Consider the following 19,771-nt stretch of genomic DNA (forward strand, 5'->3'; position numbering starts at 1 on the left):
ATAACAAAAAAAAAAAACAAAAAAAAAAACAAAAGAAAAAATAACAAAGAGTAAACAAAGAGAAGTTTTTAAAAAAGAAAAAAGATGGACATTTAATGCGAAAGAAACGCGATGAGAATGGAAAGAGATCGAGAACTTAAAAGATTCGTAACGGAAGCTTTACAGACTTAAAGATACCTCAGGTTTATTTCATACGGAAACGATATGGTGGGCCATTTTGATTGAAGTAAATAGTATTCCTGATCAAAATACTGGATAATTTCATCTATATCACAGATACGTATCTTCGTCATCGTCATTCGCGGTGGTTGTCCTTTTCGCTTCGATCAAAATGGCCAACCGATAGGCACTGAAACTATATATACATACGTATCTTCTTGTGAAGTAAACGTCAATATTACTTAGTCGAATTCGTTGCATCGAGTCGAGGACTCGTTCGTTATTACTGTAAAATACTATATATAATCGCATTTAATAGATCGCCTGACAACGTTCAAACGCCAGGGAACGAACCTGGACCCGATAATTTTCTGCCGACTACCCTCCAACGACAATATGAATAATTTAAAAAAAAAAAAAGTCGTTTTCGCGTTCACAGTGTTGCCAGTATGGATGTACACACGTTATCATTCGATTGGTCGTTGATCAATTGTGATCGAATCATAACGTTGAATTTTCTTCCTGCGTACAAATTACATTCGTAATTTGTTCCATGAATCGATATATCATTGAATCTCGCGCAACGACAGCTGAGATGAGCGCGTAGAAAGAATCCGAAGTTGGCAACACTGTTGGCCGCGATAGCTGAGCATAGTCCGCGCGCGTATTAACCGAACATTCGATCGATTCGACAAGCGAGCCAATTAGGGGCGATCAAAATCCTATATTGAATGACAGAGACAACGATCGCCCCGGATAATCAATCCATGGGCCTCTGTCCCAGCATGATCGCCGAGATTCGGAAGGGAAAAATAATGTCGCGGATAAATGGCCGGGATTATCATACCAAAACGATCTCATATCGATTTAATGAAATGCAATTTTTGATCGTGCGGTCGACCGGGGCGCCGTTACACACACACACATACACACACACCGTACATGCATACATGCCACAAGGTATACATAAATACATTCACGCACATCGGGTCAAGCGGCGACATCTTCGTAAAAGCGACGAAATTCATTGCATGTACCTGTTTATAAAATCGTCGCCGGCCGATGCGAGCGATGCGGATAGAAGGCGAAGCGTATATTTATAAATTGATGTCGAATCAATTAAAGCGGAATCCTTTTGCCGTTGATCGCCTTTTAGGCCACGTTGCACTTGGTCGATCGCACAAAGCAAAGACATATTATTAATAGTATATTATATTATATTATTATATTATTATATATTATTATATTATATTATGATTATATTATAATTATATTATTACCATTATTAATTATTAATTTTTATTGATTATTATTATTACCATCGTCATCGTCATTATCATCATTTCTAAAAAAGAAAAAAAAAGCTATTAAGTAGCATCACTAACAATAATAGTAAAAATGATAAAATAAAAAAATGAAATTGAAATAAGAAAAGATATGTGAGATCCTTATCAATGCGTTATAAGGAACTCGTTAGTATTTATGCAATACTCCGTGCATCAATATGTGTGATGGATTACATTATCGAACTACTGAAAACATATTCGGAAGAGGGCTGGCACGGCGTGCAACCAGCGACTCTTCTAAAATCTACATCCGTATATCGCTGCAGAAGCTACTATTTATTGAGAATTTAAAAAGAAGTATCATAGATGAAAATACCATAAATATTGCTGTGATTATGTCACATTATACGACACCTAAACAATTCGAACGATAAGAAAACGCATCATTATGGAACAAGAATATTAGAATATCTTAATTAATAAATATTGAAATGATAATTTTATCATCAGACTTTTTATACTAATAAATCTATCTAATAAAAATATTGAATTTATTAATTCATTTTGTCCGCACGTCTTAACTTTTTTCTTTCTTCGTTCGTTGATCGATGTAAAAATAAAGTTATTGTGTTATTAAAATATATCAGAATGCATATATATATATATAAATTTATATATTGAATATATGAATAGAAATATTATAAAATATATATATATATATAAGATTAAATTAATTAGATTGTTTGTTTATCGTTCAAAACTTTTAATTCATTTTTTTTAACTATTTTGTATTTAATATAATTAAATATTATAAAATAATAATTTTAGTATTAAATTAAGAAAAGAAAATAATATGTAATTGTATTAAATAATTAACTGTGCTATTAGAATTTAATAATTGATATATGTATTTTTCAATACATAGGATATTGATAAATTTTATTTTTTAGATTATTTTATTTATTAAGTAGACTTGCTTTTTTTATGAATAATAAAAGAGATAAAAGAGATATATTTAAATCTTTAGCCTTGTATTATTACATTTAATATTTCATTGTGATAGTAATGTAGATAATTTAACAATTAGAGTTTATCGCCAATTTTTATTTCGACTGATTAAGGTCTTTCATTTGTATACTGCATAATATTTATTTCCTTGCTCAAAAAATATAATATATATATTTATATCTAATTTATCAGAATTATAAAAAAAGAAAAAATTTATAATATAAGAAGAATTTTTTCATTGTATAATTTAATACTCGTGCCATAATGAGACATAATCGCAGCTTCGTATCCCACTCAAAAAAAAATTTTTAAGCCATTGTGTAAACACTTTTCGAAATTTAAAAATCCATGGAATTTTTAAACAAATCTGTTCGGCAATCATTTTATATTCTAAGTATGAATGATATCTGCGATGTTAAAATATATTATTAAAAAGTATATTAAAATGAAAAAAAATATTATATCTTATAATATCCTTTTCAAAAATTTTTTTAAATTTCATAAACTTTTCATTTTTTCAATTAAATTTATCGAATTGTTTTTAATGTTTCTTTTTTTAATATTAATATTATTGCTATTATTAGATTCATTTAATATCATTTTATTGTACATTAAGTACTACATATATATAAAAAATAATAAAAGAAAAAGAAAAAATGAAGTTTGAAAAGCGTTTGGATATAAAAGAAGCTTCGATGAATTTTCTACGAGCACAAACTATATTAACGGATTTAAACAGGTCAATATCAAAGAGTACAGTGCCCCTAATCAATCAATGACAGTCCATTGAAGTTTCATTGATTTGTGCTTGCTGAAAATGGCGGTTTGTGCTCTTAATTACTCGCTACGACTGTATTTAATATTCCGTCGAATGCCTCATAATATCACATATTTACGTGAACACACATACAAATATAGAAATGTGTTAGTATATTATAAATTTTGAACACCATCTTCCTATTAACTGTAAACAATTTTATAGATTCGTAGTATAATATCGATAAAGTAGTTGCAATCATTATAATCATTAGCAATATCGTTCTATTTGAAGAAAAAAAATATAGAAAATGCAACGAAATTTCGGATATTATTAGATGTATTATAAAGTAAGAATCTGCAGTGTAATATGGATTACTACAGAAAAAAATATATAATCATTGGTATAGGTTAAATCTTTTTCTCGGTATGTATCACATAATCAATGATATAATACGAGAATATGATGCTGTCGCTGGTAGCACTAGTAATGTATATAAGATAATTTGTCAGAAATGACGTAATTATTATATAAATTTTAATTATTTGCTTTTTCATCGATAAACAGATACGAAAAAATATAAAAATAAAAATTCAAAAAAATTTTTTCAAAAAATACTATATTATTATTTAAATTATCATTTTTATTCATAAATAACTTTTTTTTATTTTTTTCGTATTTTTAATAATAAAGAAAATGTTATTTCTGATGTACTATCTTATGTATATACCATTTCAGAATATATGTATGTATTTTAAAAAGTTTTATTTGAGAATCTTTTGTCCACATTCTTCGCGCGTTGAAGACCAAAAAAACTTGGTTCATTCCAAGGAAAATATTCAAACGTTGCCGATGCATTACTAATTACATAATAGACGGCGGCGAGTTTCGTTTGTTTTATTAGATAATAAATATTAAGATATGTAACATCGACGCGCGCCACGCATATACGAAGACTCTTTTTACATAAAGACTGTTTTATCTTCGCGTATGCCCACGGGACTTTTTTTTGGTCCTAATGTTGCACACGCAAGTTTAGATAATAAAGCATATCAGGATCGGATTATCGGGTATCCAAAATCGGATGTATACAGACAAATATATTACACTCGAAACGAATTTTTGTTCGTTAAATATAATCGAGATGCATTTCTATGGTAAATATTACCAAAAAAAAAAAAAAAAAAAAACATCGATCCGATACTGAATGCTCATAACTCGATTTGATTCGACATACTCGATGTGATCAAGCTGAGCGGATCGTAGATGTAAAAAGTACATTGTCAAAATGATTTCTATGCTTATGTACTTCTACATAAATACATATAAAGATATACATATACACACATATACACATATACATACATACATACATACATACATACATACATACATGTTCATCATACGATGTTTTTTGAATACCGCTACCAATACTATTGTACAAATATTTAATGTGAAACCATTTTTAAGAAATTTTCTCAATATATAATCGTCCAATTTGAGGAAAAAAGAAACAAAGATAATTCGTAAATGATTCGAACGACGAAATATCGATATAGATATTCACGATGATAATGAATTATCAACACTATAAGTCGACCAATCGAAAAACTCAAGAGTCGAAATCTATATTCGCAATACATATATAGCAATAGATTTCCTGTGTTTTTATACGCGCCCTCTTTTCGATGCGTGTCAACGAAATCCAGCACAAAGAAGAAGGGAAAAATAGTAGAAGCATTGGCGTCGCATCATGCGATATGGCCTTTCGTGCTGCTGGAACACCCACGGTATTCATTATTCGACGAATTTTTGTTATCCGGGCTAAATTACAAATTGTACCATGTGTCTATGTCGATAATATGCTGTTTCGACAAATTAGACATATTGAAACATGAACGCGTCCGTTTCGATAATGCAATTTCTTTTTGCAGTAACGGGCCTAACCCTAAATTATGGAACAATTCTGCGTGCTGAAAAATGCTAAACGAAAGACATTTTTTTGTTATTTTCACAACTATCGAGAATTGTGTGGTTGTCGAGGCAATCACAAGCATAGAAAGTGAATTCACATAGTGACTTCATCGTTAACGTCGTCATTACGTCTGGTAATTCAACAATGATTCATTCGGGGACTTATGTATAATGATGGTTGTTTTACAGATTTAAGCATATATTTATTAAAGATATGCTTTAAGTAATAATGACATAATGTAGAGATAGATAAGAAAAAATAATTAAACATTTAAACAATAATCGTAATTTATTTCGATTTATTATATCGTATATTAATCTAATATTTTACTATTTCGAATTTAATTAAACCTTTTAATTATTATTGTTTTGTCTTTTATTCATTCGCTCATTTGTTTCTACTTGTTATCTTTGTTTTCATTGATATTGATTCGAACTTGTAATTTTGTAACAGGGTATATCACGAAACATGTTGAAATAGTATCATAAAGTTCAATTTTTTCAATCATTCCTAAAGTATTAAAAATATGTATATTTAATCAATTTTATAATGTCGTGTTTGATACTTTGATTAAATTAATAAAATAAATTCTCAATAATTGATCGCACTGATTGCGTATCTCATATTATTTAAATTTATGATATATAAGGAAAAAATTATTTGGATACAATTATGCAAATATTAAAAAAAAATTTTAGTTGTTAAACATTAAATAATTAATTTGTTGCGAGAACTGTACTATAATACTAATACAGTGAAGTAATTAATTTTCAAAAATATGGACAAAGATATTTCACAAAATGAAATGATCATAAAAATCAATATATATATATATATATTTATATATATAATGCGTTAAAAGTGCGCTTCAATATAAAAGAGAAAGCTGTATTTAAACCTGTATTTATATTGTATCAAACATAATGCAGTGATAAGAATGAAAATATATTTGCAATATAGGAATAAGCACAGATAAATAAAAAAAAAAAAAAAAAAAGAAATTATAAGTTTTAAAAAATAAATTTATCATGTGCTATAACAAAAATAAAAATATTTAATGACAAATAAAAATCTCAAGCTATCCATATGCTAGCCGAATATTGTATAAGCCTTTTGAGATCATTGTTATTATATATAAAAATCAATATAAACGGTAGAAAGTAGCTGATTAATCGGCAACGACGACGATGACGATGATGAGGAGCGAGATAATAATATATTATAGTCATATACGATTAACATTATTAAACATTATATTTTATTAATTATTACATATATATTATATATGTAATAATATATCATTATTATACATATATATATATATATGTTTACATATATACCAATTCAAAAATATATACATAGATATACTTATGTAAGTATTGTGTTATATAGAATATATGTTATTATGAATTCTTCTGCATTATTGTTTTTCACCATTTACACCTTTTACATTGTTACATAATATTACTTAAATAATTTTTAAGGTATTCGTGATTATTAAGTTATCTCAATATAATTGAGAATAGTAATCACTTGTAACATGGACAAATGATATTATTTAATAAGATATGCGATTGAAATGGCTTGTTTTACGTAAACAATTAAACAACTGCAATCAATGAATCACATTTAAAAAAAATATGTTCCTTCATAATAAATATACTCGTAAGAAGTGGATAATTAATAAATGTGTTTCATGATAATTATAGCATTGTATACTTGTATATGATAATTGTATTTTAAAAGCAAAAAAAGAGTTAGAAAAGTATCTTTTAAAATAAAGGCTACGTTCTTGATTTGAAGAAAAATATTTGTTATTGTTGCTTTTATTATTCATTTATGTAATTATATTCTATTTATAATAGAATTTATATTTTATTTTTATATTTTAGTATGCTACCTACAAATTATTAAAAATATCTTGATTAATAATAGTTTATTTTACAATTACATTTATATATTTAATTATATATATTTTTTTTTATACATATTATATTTTTTTTATTGAAATTATAATGACACTTCATACAAAATAATTGTATATATATTATATAGATATGCAGTGACATAAATGTATATACATATATCACTGCATAAGAAAAGTTATAGATTAATAAATACATTGAATACATTTCACATACTAATTTTTTTAATATATAAAAGATATATTAAATAACACACATAAAATCATAAAATAAGACCAATTTAATTATTCAATATTTATAAAAATAATTTTTTTTGTCTAGTTTAAAAAATAAAATTCCTATATGTTTTTGGACAAAAATGTAAACTGTTTTTGAAATAACATTATATTATCAAATAAGAATATTAATACTAAAACAATATCTTTTACAATATATTCAATAAGATTTCAAGCATATATAATATCGTAAAATAATAATAAATATTAAAATATTGAATTTTCGTAGTTGTCGACATTGTATGTGACGCAAGCATGAATCTTCCGATGTGACGTTGTCATATAACTTAAATAGATGTAGAATATAATTTAAACATATACTTTGTAAATTGTGTAGCCAGTTTTATAAGTAAATCGTGAAAATGTATCGTTATGTGAATAATGTTATTTCAATATGAGAAAATTTCTTATATCGTAAATTGGAATCTGCTTAAGGTCATGCCACGATACAAGAAGGTTAAAATATTTTTATAAAAAGAACATATTCGTGTCAATGTAAATAATAATTGGCACGAATACAAATTTGTTAAGTCATGGTCGATGAAGGATCAATTCCAAATGTATCGACGTATGAATATCATATGGTAAATGCTGAAAATGCTCAAAATACATCTAGAGAGAGACGAATAAAAAACGTAATGTTTTCGGAAATGAGAATGATTAACAGAACCGATTGGTTTACAGTCGGAGTATTGTGTTTCGTTAATTTATTAAACTATATGGATCGTTTTACAGTCGCTGGTGTGTATTATTTTATTTCAGCGTAATAAAATTAGCTTATAGAGTAAAATTATATATTGAATAAAATTAATAAAAGTTTATGTATAATGTTATAGGGGTACTGACAGAAATAAAAAATGATTTTAAAATCACTAATGATAAATCTGGCTTACTTCAAACTGCATTTATTTTAAGTTATATGGTGTTTGCACCATTATTTGGATATTTGGGAGATCGTTATAATAGAAAAGTTATAATGAGTAGTGGTGTGTTTTTATGGTGTTTGACAACATTTGTTGGCTCATACATGAAAGTAGATAAAAGTTCATAAATAAAAATTAAAGAATTAATAAAATAATTTTTTAATATATAAAATAAAATTTTTTTTCAGTCATTTGGATGGTTTCTCTTGTTCAGAGCTCTTGTTGGTATAGGAGAGGCTAGTTATTCCACAATTGCACCAACAATAATTAGTGATTTATTTGTAAAAGATGTGCGTTCTAAAATGCTTGCATTATTTTACTTTGCAATACCTGTTGGAAGGTAAATTTAAATTCTTATTCATATTAATATTATAATATGTTTTAGTTGTCAAATAATAAACAAAAATAAAAAGGAAAAGAAATATAATTTTAAATTTAATATATAAATTTACATATAATTTATCTTTTAGTGGCTTAGGATATATAATAGGTGGTGAAGCAGCAAGAACTACTGGTGCATGGCAATGGGGTTTACGTATTACCCCTATATTTGGTTTATTAGCAATTATTTTATTGCTTGCAATAGTAAGAGATCCTATTAGAGGAGAAAGAGAAGGTGGAGTTCACTTATCAAATACTGCATGGTCAAATGATATCAAGGCATTATTAAAAAAGTAAATATTAAAATAACTATTTATATATTTATAATTGTTTACATTGCTATTATTTATATATTTTTTAGTCGAAGTTTTATGCTTTCTTCTGCTGGTTTCACATGTGTGGCTTTTGTTGCGGGAGCATTAGCTTGGTGGGCACCAACATTTTTACAATTGGGATTTACATTACATCCTAATGGACACAATGTTGATCCAGATGAGTACGTTTTTATTTTATTTTTTATATATTTAAGATAAGTGATTATATTTTCAGAAATAATTTCAAACTATAATTATAACTTCTATTTCTAATTATTTCAGTGTAGCATATAAATTTGGATTAATAGGAATGGTAGCTGGTTTAATAGGAGTTCCACTCGGTTCATTTTTAGCTCAAAAATTAAGAGTACACTGGCAGCAAGCTGATCCTCTAATATGTGCTATGGGACTTCTAATTAGTGTTCCACTATTGTTTTTTGCATCTTTAACTGCCAATACAAATTCTATATTATGTTATATATTAATATTCTTTGGACAATTATCATTAAACTTAAATTGGTCTATTGTAGCAGATATATTATTGGTATGATATTTATTTTCAATTTTATATGTTTTTATATTAAATTAATTTTTAATATTTTTAATTATATTTTTTTAATATAGTATGTAGTGATACCTACAAGAAGATCTACAGCTGAAGCATTTCAAATACTCATTGCACATGCCTTTGGAGATGCAGGAAGTCCATATCTTATTGGTTTGGTAAATATCTAAAATATATATTAAATTTTTTTTAAATTATATATTTTAAATTTTTTTTATATCGTTCAATAATTTTATAAATAATGTAATATATTTTCACATTTTGTTCTATTTTATATATTTTCTTTATTATTATTAATAAATTTCATATTTTTATTGATTGTTTGCAGTTATCAGAAGGATTGAAAACAGTTCTCCTTTCAGAACTATATACAAAATATATTGATCCTGGAATGATGAATAGAAATCAGAACGATATATTTCTCGAATTTCGTAGCTTACAATATGCATTGTTTCTTACAATGTTCGTAGCAGTGTTTGGCAGTTTATTTTTCTTCATTACAGCTTTGTATATACAAAAGGATAAAGCATTAGTTGATCTCGTAATTGCAGGTAAGTGAAGTAGGATTCAAGTACGTAAAAAGAAAAGAAACTTTGTCTTAGCATCTTATTTGCATGTTTGTATGAAAACTTACTAATCAGCTTAATGTTTGATGTATATGTATGTACACACACAAGTTAGTACAAGTTTTATAATTCTTTTAAAGTTTTTCATTGCTTTGTTATTATTGGAAATACTTTTCGCAAGAATAATGCGGAGATTTTAACTAAAAAATAACGTATTATTGCTTATAATATATTAGCTGCAAGATGTACGTATTATTGATGAATCACGTTAGTAATTTTTTATTACTAAATCATAAGATTAAAGACATATTTTTTATTATTTAATCATTTATTATTTATATTCTACAGAGGAAAACGTTGCATTTAAATTTGTCTCTATTAAGAGCTGTCACTAATAAAGTTGTATTAATTTCAAATAAATATACAAATAAAATAATAATTTATATATGATTATAATATAATTATTTTTGCACAGTGCATGAATTATTTGCAAGTTTGGCGTTAAATGGACAGAGGCGAAAAGTAAGGAAATGTTACAATTTAATTTTTTTTAACACGTTAAGCGCTCGAAATTGTTTAATAAATATAATTATAAAACTTGTTATATGTTTGAAATTAAAAATGTGTAGAAAAATTTTATTCATTTAATATTTCCAAAAATAAAATATGTGATTTATAAAATATGAAGGAGAATATTTTATGATACAAAGTTGTCCCTTTGTTCTAAAACAATTATTTTTTTGGAAATTAAAGGCGCTTAACTTGTTAAAGTTGACAGTTTTTTAAAAATAATTTCTTTGAAAGCATGCAAATTTTTAAATTTAAATAATTTATTTATATCATTACAGTTCAATTTATATTTTTATAAAATATTATTTATCTAATATAATTTTTTGAAAGGTGACAGCTTTGTTAAATTACTAATAAAAAGCACATTTTCCTCTTTAGTTTATTTTTCCATTTAATAATTAATATTACGGGACTTAATGTGTTAAAAAATATTGTTAATGTAGTATAGGCAAACAATTAAACATAGAAAAATTATTTATAAAAACATTTTAAAATAATTTTTGGTTTAATACTTTATATTTTAGTTGTAAATTTTTCATACTTTATAATATTTTGTTCTTGTATGTATTTTATCTTTTTAATTGTTTGACATTTCCTATGCATTTAATTTATTATATATATATATATATATATATATATATATATATATATATATATATATATACATATATATGTATATGTATATATATATTCAACTTACAGTATTCCACATGGTTTAATATGAAATCAATATGAAGTTAATTTTATGTAATATGCATACATCTTTCTTGCAGAGAAGTATCTAGATTCTAAGAATAATGGGCAAGCTGAATCAACGTGTTTATAAATCATATCACTGGGCCTTTCCTGATAGTGTGCTGTAAATCTGGTACATAATTTATTTTAATGATTTCAAATCTTTTTTTTATTTCATACGATAATCAGTTTATATTTGAAAATTATTACAATATTTAAAATAAAAAATAGAAATTGTAACAATTTTTATTTATTATATTTAATATATACAAATTTTCTTCATTTTAATAAAAGAATAGTTTTATATAAATATAAAATGAATTGTTGAACTTTTTTTATTAATTAGTAAAATTAAAAATAATTATTTTTTTGGATATTTTAATTGAATTTTATTTCAAAATTAATCACTTTGAATTTAATTTTATCTTAATTTAGATATTTAATAAAATAAATAAATTTAATAAATGTTATAAATTACAATTAATAATTTAAATTGATTATCGAATATATATTTTTTTTTGTTTCTTCTTGACTTTTGCCATAATATTCTTATATTCCTCAATTATTTTATTCAGTCTTATTTTGATAAGGATTCCATATGTGATTATTCATTTTTATCTTAAGTATTATTCATTTTTTAATTCAATTTCAATGCTACTTAGGAATTTCAATGGTAACTTGTATTTTATTAATTATTGCAATATTTGAAATTTAACATTATAATTTATATATTTATATATTAAAAACTGATGAAGCTTGCCTACTAAGAAAAAATTTTTTACACAATATATTGCACAAATACAATAAATATGTCTTGTTTCTTTTGCATGATAAATAATTGCATGTAAGGTGCTATTGACAATAGTATCTGTTTAGAATATGTAACAAAGAACACTAACATGTAGTAGTATTTTGTTGTTGTTAGATCATAATATCATTTGTTATTTACATTTCAATATAAATTTTACAATAAATTTTGTAACAATTTATATATTTATCTGTTAGAAGAAAAATAAGACAAATGTTAATTAAATGAATATGTTAATAATTATATCAAATGTTTCAGATTCTAAAGAAAAGAATTTGAAATAAATATAAAAGTATCATAATAAATATAAAAAAAATTGAGACATATGTCAATTTCATACATTAATTTTAATTCTCAATCATATATCAATATTTAAAATTTTCTGGCATTACATATTTCATCAAATTTACTTTTTGCTTTATATTTTGTATAACATAACAATATATTAATTAATAAATAAATTTTTTACTAAAATTATTGATTGTATTTGCTTCACAATATGTGTTTATGTCAAACTTATTATAAATAAATTTTAAAAGAAAAAATATATTTTCAGATAAATTTAGATGATGTTAAAAATATGTCAATCTTAAAGGAGAAAAGAATTACATATTATTGACACATATTTATAAATATATTTTGTTTTAGGTACAAATACTTCGGATTCAATGTACATATGTAACGACGAAGTTGAAAATGAAATACAAGATGATGTGCACAAACCATGATAATGGATATTTTAATTTTTTGTTTATTGCAAAAATTTATAAACAAATTTTGAAAAAAAATATTGGAATGCAACATGTTTCAGCAACGAATATTTATTAAATAGGAAGAAATATTTGTTTGATTCAGAATGAGCAATTATTGTGTTATAATTTGATTGACACAATGATAACGTGTTCTGAGTACAGAACGTATATATTAAAAAAATTTTGTTAGTTTGTACTTATCCTCAGAGAGGTAATTCTGTTAATAATGTACAGAAGTATTGAACTTGAAGAGGACTAGAGGATATTTAAATAGATTAAAAATTATTTAACACATTAGAGTATATTATATGTATTATAGTAATTTTGCATCTTATATTTTTATAGTAAGTTTCTTCTGATAGAAAATACGTTATTCTTATCTGGTATGTAAAGTAAATATTTATCAGATATGTGTAATAAAATTAAAATTTTGTTATTAAACATTTTCATACTTAGAAAAATTAATATGTCTATTCTCACTAAATATAATATAACATTAATAATATAACAATTTGTGTGCCTTATGTGCATATAGATAAGTTTAATAGTTATTATAAAAAAAAAATGCCGAAAATATTCAGTTAACATAATTTACTTAGTTTAAAAAACAAAGAATGCATAAAATTAAATCGAAGAAATACCAATGAAATTAATTTTTTATTTATAAATATATTTTATAAAATAAAATATCATCATAATTCTGTAATAATAAGAAAAAAAAAGTGTTATTGTTTTTTTGTTAGATAAAAAGTTATTATCTTTGTAGATAATGCGTATATAAGATCTTAAATAACATATTTATAATTTTTTTTCTGCTTAATTATGTATTTTTAAGCATATTGAATGTAATACTCCAATTTCTGTTTTTGTATAATAATTTTAAAAATATAACAAATTATTCATTTTTCAAACCTTTTTGTGTAAATTTTATTTATAAATTTCATTTATTTACAAATAATTATTTAAAAAGGATTTATTAAAATAAGTTATTTTATAATGCCAAATTGTGTTTTAAATATTACAATAATATTTGCAAACATTTTGATTTTAACAACAATATTTTAATTATCAAATTAATAATCTTAAATAATTTTCTGTTAATTACAGTTTTAATATTGCAATATAATTAAGGTTATCTAAAAAACATTGTCTTTTTGAATCGATCCTATCTCAAAAATAAAGCAAAGATTGTTGACAGTGTTAATATTTGGCAAAGATAAAGTCTTTCGTTGGAAGCTATTCCAGACAATGCAGATTATACGTAAATAGTATATGAAACACCATTGCTATCGTAATATCTTAATATTTTAAAGTTTTTAGAAAAAGGAAAAATATATTTTTTTTTTCAAATTTGTGAACAATTTTCAAGAAAGAACTAAAATAATTTTAAATTGAAGAGGAAGACAGCATGATAGCGCAGAACACGACATTTTAAAATCTGTTGCATAATTGAATAGTTCGACAATCGAGAATAATACGATACCGAAGATCGTTATCGTATCGAAGGGCGCCACTATCGACGATACATCAGAAAATTTGAAAGTATACCAGTCAAAATACAATTATCTACGCGGTATGCGTGTCGTGTTTGAATATTTGGTTTTTTGAACGATTTCATGATCGAAACGTGTGTAGAGATTTGTGCAATGAATTCTCCAGACACTAAAAGTTCTAAATAAAGCTTAAAGGTCGTAGAAGTTCCTGGAAATGTAACGTAACCCGGTATTACTTGTGGATAACTCGTATTAGTGTACAAGGAGGGACGCGGGAGAAACTGATTGGCAGATTGCGTTTCATAATTGACGGGAATAGTTGGTCAATCAAGATCGGCAATTTTCAAATTTTGCCGGCGACTGATAGTTTCAGTGGAAATTGCTTGCCAACGCTGAAAGGTTCAAAGACGATTTTATCGTTTCATCGATTTTGCAAAATGTATCTTAAAATTGTTCGATATTCATATTAAATGTAGTGGTGATAAATCTTTCGAAGAATACTGTCGAAAAAGAATCATTGAAATTTGCTTGCTTCTAAAAAAGAATCAACAAGTTCTGCGTATACTTCGTTTCGAAGGTATGATATTAATTTTATTTTATTACTTTTTTTTTTAGTAATTGAAAAAAAATTCCTCACATTTATTTTATACGTAGCGAAATTAAATTGCGTATATAAAAATTAATGGCGGCCAATATAATGGCGATTATATATTATTATATTAGTATTTGTTGATAACAATAATCGATTGAATGAATACTTTTGAACATTTTGATATCTTTTAAAAATTTTTTTTTAATTAAGAAATATTTGAGAAATCATGACGTGTTGTATAGATATACATAATATTTGTATACATATATATATATACATACATAGCTTGGAATTTTAGATATATTATTTATAGGATATAAAAAAAGGGATCAACTTTTTAATTTGATTAAAAAAAATGTTCATGTAAAAAATACACAAATTCAAGGGGAAAAACGCGATTCTAGCATGATTATTTTGTATTTTATAAAATCAAGTCTTCAGTTTTTTTTGTATATCAAAAATGACCTTGAGAATAATGTCAATAAGTTGAAGGTTGAAACTTTGTGTATTTACTGTGAAGTATGATGACATATAATATATACATTCATACATTTCTATGCATTTGAGGTTACTTTATCAATATTTGTGATTGTGAAATCTAATCTTTCACATAATTTCATATTTCACTGTATTTCATATTAACCATATTTCAATCACAAATGATTTCAAATTTAAATGTAAAATCTGATTGGTATTCAAATTACAATATAAAAGATGTAAAAAATAGATCAAAGCATTTTTTGCATTCGTTTCAACATTTTATCGTGATGTCTTTAAGATTCCGACTCGTTAACCTCTGATAACGAGATGGAGCTCGTACCATAAAGAAAATCCTCGAACAAAAACCTTGCGAAATTGTTTTTTGCCCGTATTGCGGACAATTGTTAATTTAATTTTGCTGACTGCCTTGTTCAGTAGCAATGAATTCACGCGGAAAATAGTTCGCTTGCATTTCCATCGTGTATCACAATTTGTTTGCAAGAAAGATAATATTGTCATTTAAATAATATTTTATTCTATAAATATTATTTTGTTACAATTATTCAGTTTTATTTTATTAAATATAATTTTGCAATATTTAAATATAAATATTCTACTTCAAAATTCAAACTCATACTAAAAATAATTTCAGTAATCTCGTGAAAGTAATAAAGATAGTATCTAACATTTTCAAAATGTGCATCATCATACATACAACGTACTTCAGAAATTTGTTAAAAAGGATTTAGTCTTGAAACTTTATTAAAATCTTCACTCTACAAGATATCGTTGACATAGTGTGCGTCATTGTAAGAGCATCGTATACAAGTTGGTTTTATCCACTTCTACGATATAATACTACTCTGAAATATCGCAACTAAAATATTAAATTAATACAGATTTTCGAAGTAGCGTGAAATTTACAAATTTCATAACTAAATTTATATCGAAACAATTTGCATATTCGGTAGAAATATCAAGAACTTTGATAAAATTTCAAAAAACCAGGCGAAATGTTAGCATAGGAATCGCATGATATGTCAGAAACGTTATTTGTCGCAAGGGATTTGAAGCAATATCTATCGTAGGCCATCGATGGTACAGATAACACGAAAAAGTCTCTTCCAATTTTCAACCAATGATTGGCAATCACAGAAAATAACTAATCGTATCCAATCCCAGATAATTCAAGTTATCTTTCTCCACATTACCACGCTATCCTTCAATATCAATTTAATCAACATTTTATTTCCAATAAATTATCTTTATACAATAATAAATCTTACTCTTCGTTATTCCGTTACTTTATTATATTTATAACAATATTATTGAATCGATAAAAGAATATTTAACGTTATATTATCAATATCGCAAAAAAATATTTAAAAAATCTTTTTTTCAAATCGTTGATTAAAATAATTGCCAGAGATAAATGCTTAATCATATCCCTCAGAAACTTCTCTTTCTGTTTCTTCCATTTCTATATATACTGAAAAACTAATAATCGAATCATAGTCATCCACGTATACACCAAGAAATTTTATATTCAATGCAGGAAATATAAAGATAAAATATTTTCTAAATATCCAATTTCCTTTCGCATTTGCATTCAATAATAATATTCAATCATTGCTATACATATTCATTACATTTTTCACCATCTTACCATTGTTTCTTGTGCACAATCAAAAATCCATATACCTTATCGAAAATCGATTCATATCTTGCCGTATTGAATTATTCAAATCAGACTCCTCAAGAATTCGTATAAAAAATTATTTTTCACTTTTATTTTATTTTTTTTTTTTTCAATACAAGTATTGCGATGGACACAGTAATAATTTCCTATTTCATTATTGTATTTAAATAAAAAATTCATTCATCCGTTACCGAAGAAACTTCGATATTTAATCAAACTGCAAATCGAATCTGTATTATTCATCTCTTAAGAATATTCAAGTTTCTTCGCGCTCTTCTCCGAAAACGATCAACGAATCATCCACACCAAGAAATCCCATTAAACCATTTCCTGTTACGTTACACTCACGCTAACGAAAACACTCTCGAAAAACACTCTTACCGACCGAAAAATTTTATTTTTCCGGCTGTGCACCCAGCCTTGCGTATATACGATTGCCCGCATCGACAGTTGCCCTTAATTCTAAAATAACGCTCGGCCACCACTCCGTGACCCGTGTTGGAAGACGCGTTGGTCGATCTGTTTTTTTACCGCCAGCCTTAAAGTGGCCGCCTACTATCTCGTTTAAACGGTTATTCTCCGCGTTGACGCAGATGGTGAACCATTTCTAGGTCGTTCAACACCCGACTGTCTTTTCGCGCGTAATATCCTCCTCGCTTACGGCCATCGTTTATCTCGAGAAACTTTAACCGGCTACTTTTTTCTCCTCCCCCCTCTCCCTGTTCTTCTTCTCCTCGCACTTCTCCTCTCCACGGCGCAGCAACACAACGCTGCAACGTGACGCGCCGCAACGTTGTTTATACTACTGAAAGTAGTAATTTCGAGTATATACGTCCGTGGCAGAATGCCTGTTCAACGAGTGAGAGGATGAGAGGGTCTGGTCGTTTCAAGGGTGGATGCACGTTTAAGGGGAGGAGTGTGGATCTGACAATGAGCTCCGAGATTTCCACTATAATGCTTTAAGGTGGTCGAGATTGTATGGTTGTCATGAGTAGAGCAGTAAAGTATAGTGTTTTTATTGTGCTAAATACACATTTGGTGGGGTTATCTGAATTGTAAGCTTTCTTTATGCTGTTGAGATTGTAGAGGAAAAAGTATAGTGTTTTTAGGATTTTTGTGCAATTGAAATTTTGCAAATTGTAAATCGTTGGAAATAGTATTTTTAATTTGGATGTAATGTAAAATGTTAAAAATGTATAATGTTAAAAAGAATATTTTTTCTTTGTTCATTTAGGATGAATATTTGATAGAATCATGAGTCAAGATTTCTTTTTACTCAAAAATGATTTAGGGAAGTTGGATTATTACGTGTGATTATCATAAATGAGGAAGTATAACGTTTTTAAGATCAGTATATTGAGATACATTCGAAATTGTAAATCGTTGAAAGTAATATTTTCAACTTACACGTGCTATAAAATGTTCATTTAAAGAGGTGGCTTTTTTTTTTTACTGTAGCGTCAGAGGATATACACAGTTGGTAAATGGAGCCATAAATCTGACTTGTCTAGGTCAAGGTATTTTTTTATTAGTAATTTTTTTTTACAATGGAAATGGAAATGGACAAGAAATGTGTTTTCAAATGTTGGTGCAATTCAAAATTGAGGTGTTGTAGCAAGTCGAAGCAAAGAGTGTTGTCGCGTTCTCGAATGGAATATTTGAAAGTTTCTCAAAGGAGAGGTGATGATATTTTCCACTCGAGAGAATGGCGAGTATAATAATATAGCTAAGATGCGAAGGAATACGGAGTTGGTTTCGTCTCTCCGAAGATAAAAGAAAATCCTTTAACGCAATTTCATTCGACTTAACACGATTTAACCATTTTATAAAATTCCAATTTCCCTCGATTTAATACTTCATTACCTCTAATTTTCGCAATATCAATAATAATTCAAGCGTATGAACTCAATTACACTCTTGATTCCAATCTCCCTGAAAGTTTCTGCTGCGAAATTTCATCCTCCTTCCTTCATGTTGCTTGGTTTTAAACGGTTTACACCAATGATGAAGTTACAAACTTTTTTTCTCGCACAAGATCTCCTCGATCGAACGTGCAATTCCTCCTCCTTTTCTGCAAACGAAAAAAACTCGAAGGAACTTTCCACCTTTTAACACTGTGCTTTCTTATTGGCAATAATAGAAGATTCTTTAATGAAAATTTTCAGCATTGCATTAAGATCGATCGAAAGTTCTCTAATTTCGTGATTCGAAATTCTAAAAAATTAAGAACAACTGTTATTAACAATGAATATTATTTTAAAAAATTTAGAAAAAAAAAGAAGGAAAAAATAAGTATTTTAATTTCGAGAGTTTAAAAATCTTACAAAATTTCACAGATCTAAAAATTAATCATTTCGATTAATTTTTAATTCAATGATCATGAAATTTACCTTTTATCACTAATATCTTCTTATTGGCAATAATAGGAAATTTTAATGAAAATTTTCAGCATTACATTAAGATCGATCGGTCGAAATTTCGAGATTAATTTTTAATTTCCATGACCAT

General features: G+C 26.1%; 1 protein-coding gene across 2 annotated transcripts; it reads left to right on the forward strand.

Moving 5' to 3' along the window:
• Positions 1-7,618: 7,618 nt before the first annotated feature.
• On the forward strand, positions 7,619-13,910 carry LOC107998189 (protein spinster). 2 transcript variants are annotated; one of them, XM_017057324.3, is made up of 10 exons: positions 7,619-8,126; positions 8,222-8,418; positions 8,497-8,648; positions 8,779-8,982; positions 9,051-9,185; positions 9,286-9,547; positions 9,628-9,726; positions 9,897-10,119; positions 11,478-11,572; positions 12,896-13,076. In XM_017057324.3, the coding sequence occupies exons 1-9, from the start codon at positions 7,919-7,921 to the stop codon at positions 11,528-11,530; spliced, it is 1,533 nt and encodes a 510-aa protein (XP_016912813.1). In that variant the 5' UTR covers positions 7,619-7,918; the 3' UTR covers positions 11,531-11,572; positions 12,896-13,076. The 2 variants fall into 2 exon arrangements, with proteins under 2 accessions (XP_016912813.1, XP_016912811.1); XM_017057322.2 differs by lacking the exon at positions 11,478-11,572 and having other exon boundaries at positions 12,896-13,910.
• Positions 13,911-19,771: the final 5,861 nt, after the last annotated feature.

The sequence above is a fragment of the Apis cerana genome, linkage group LG3 (genome assembly GCF_029169275.1).
Source record: "Apis cerana isolate GH-2021 linkage group LG3, AcerK_1.0, whole genome shotgun sequence".
Classification (NCBI taxonomy): domain Eukaryota; kingdom Metazoa; phylum Arthropoda; class Insecta; order Hymenoptera; family Apidae; genus Apis; species Apis cerana.

Excerpts from the sequence above, each read along its gene's own strand:
- LOC107998189 (XM_017057322.2), top strand. The coding sequence starts at position 7,919 with ATGGTCGATGAAGGATCAATTCCAAATGTATCGACGTATGAATATCAT. Across the intron at positions 8,127-8,221 it reads GGATCGTTTTACAGTCGCTG|GGGTACTGACAGAAATAAAA; the intron begins GTGTGTATTATT and ends ATAATGTTATAG. Across the intron at positions 8,649-8,778 it reads TTTGCAATACCTGTTGGAAG|TGGCTTAGGATATATAATAG; the intron begins GTAAATTTAAAT and ends TTTATCTTTTAG.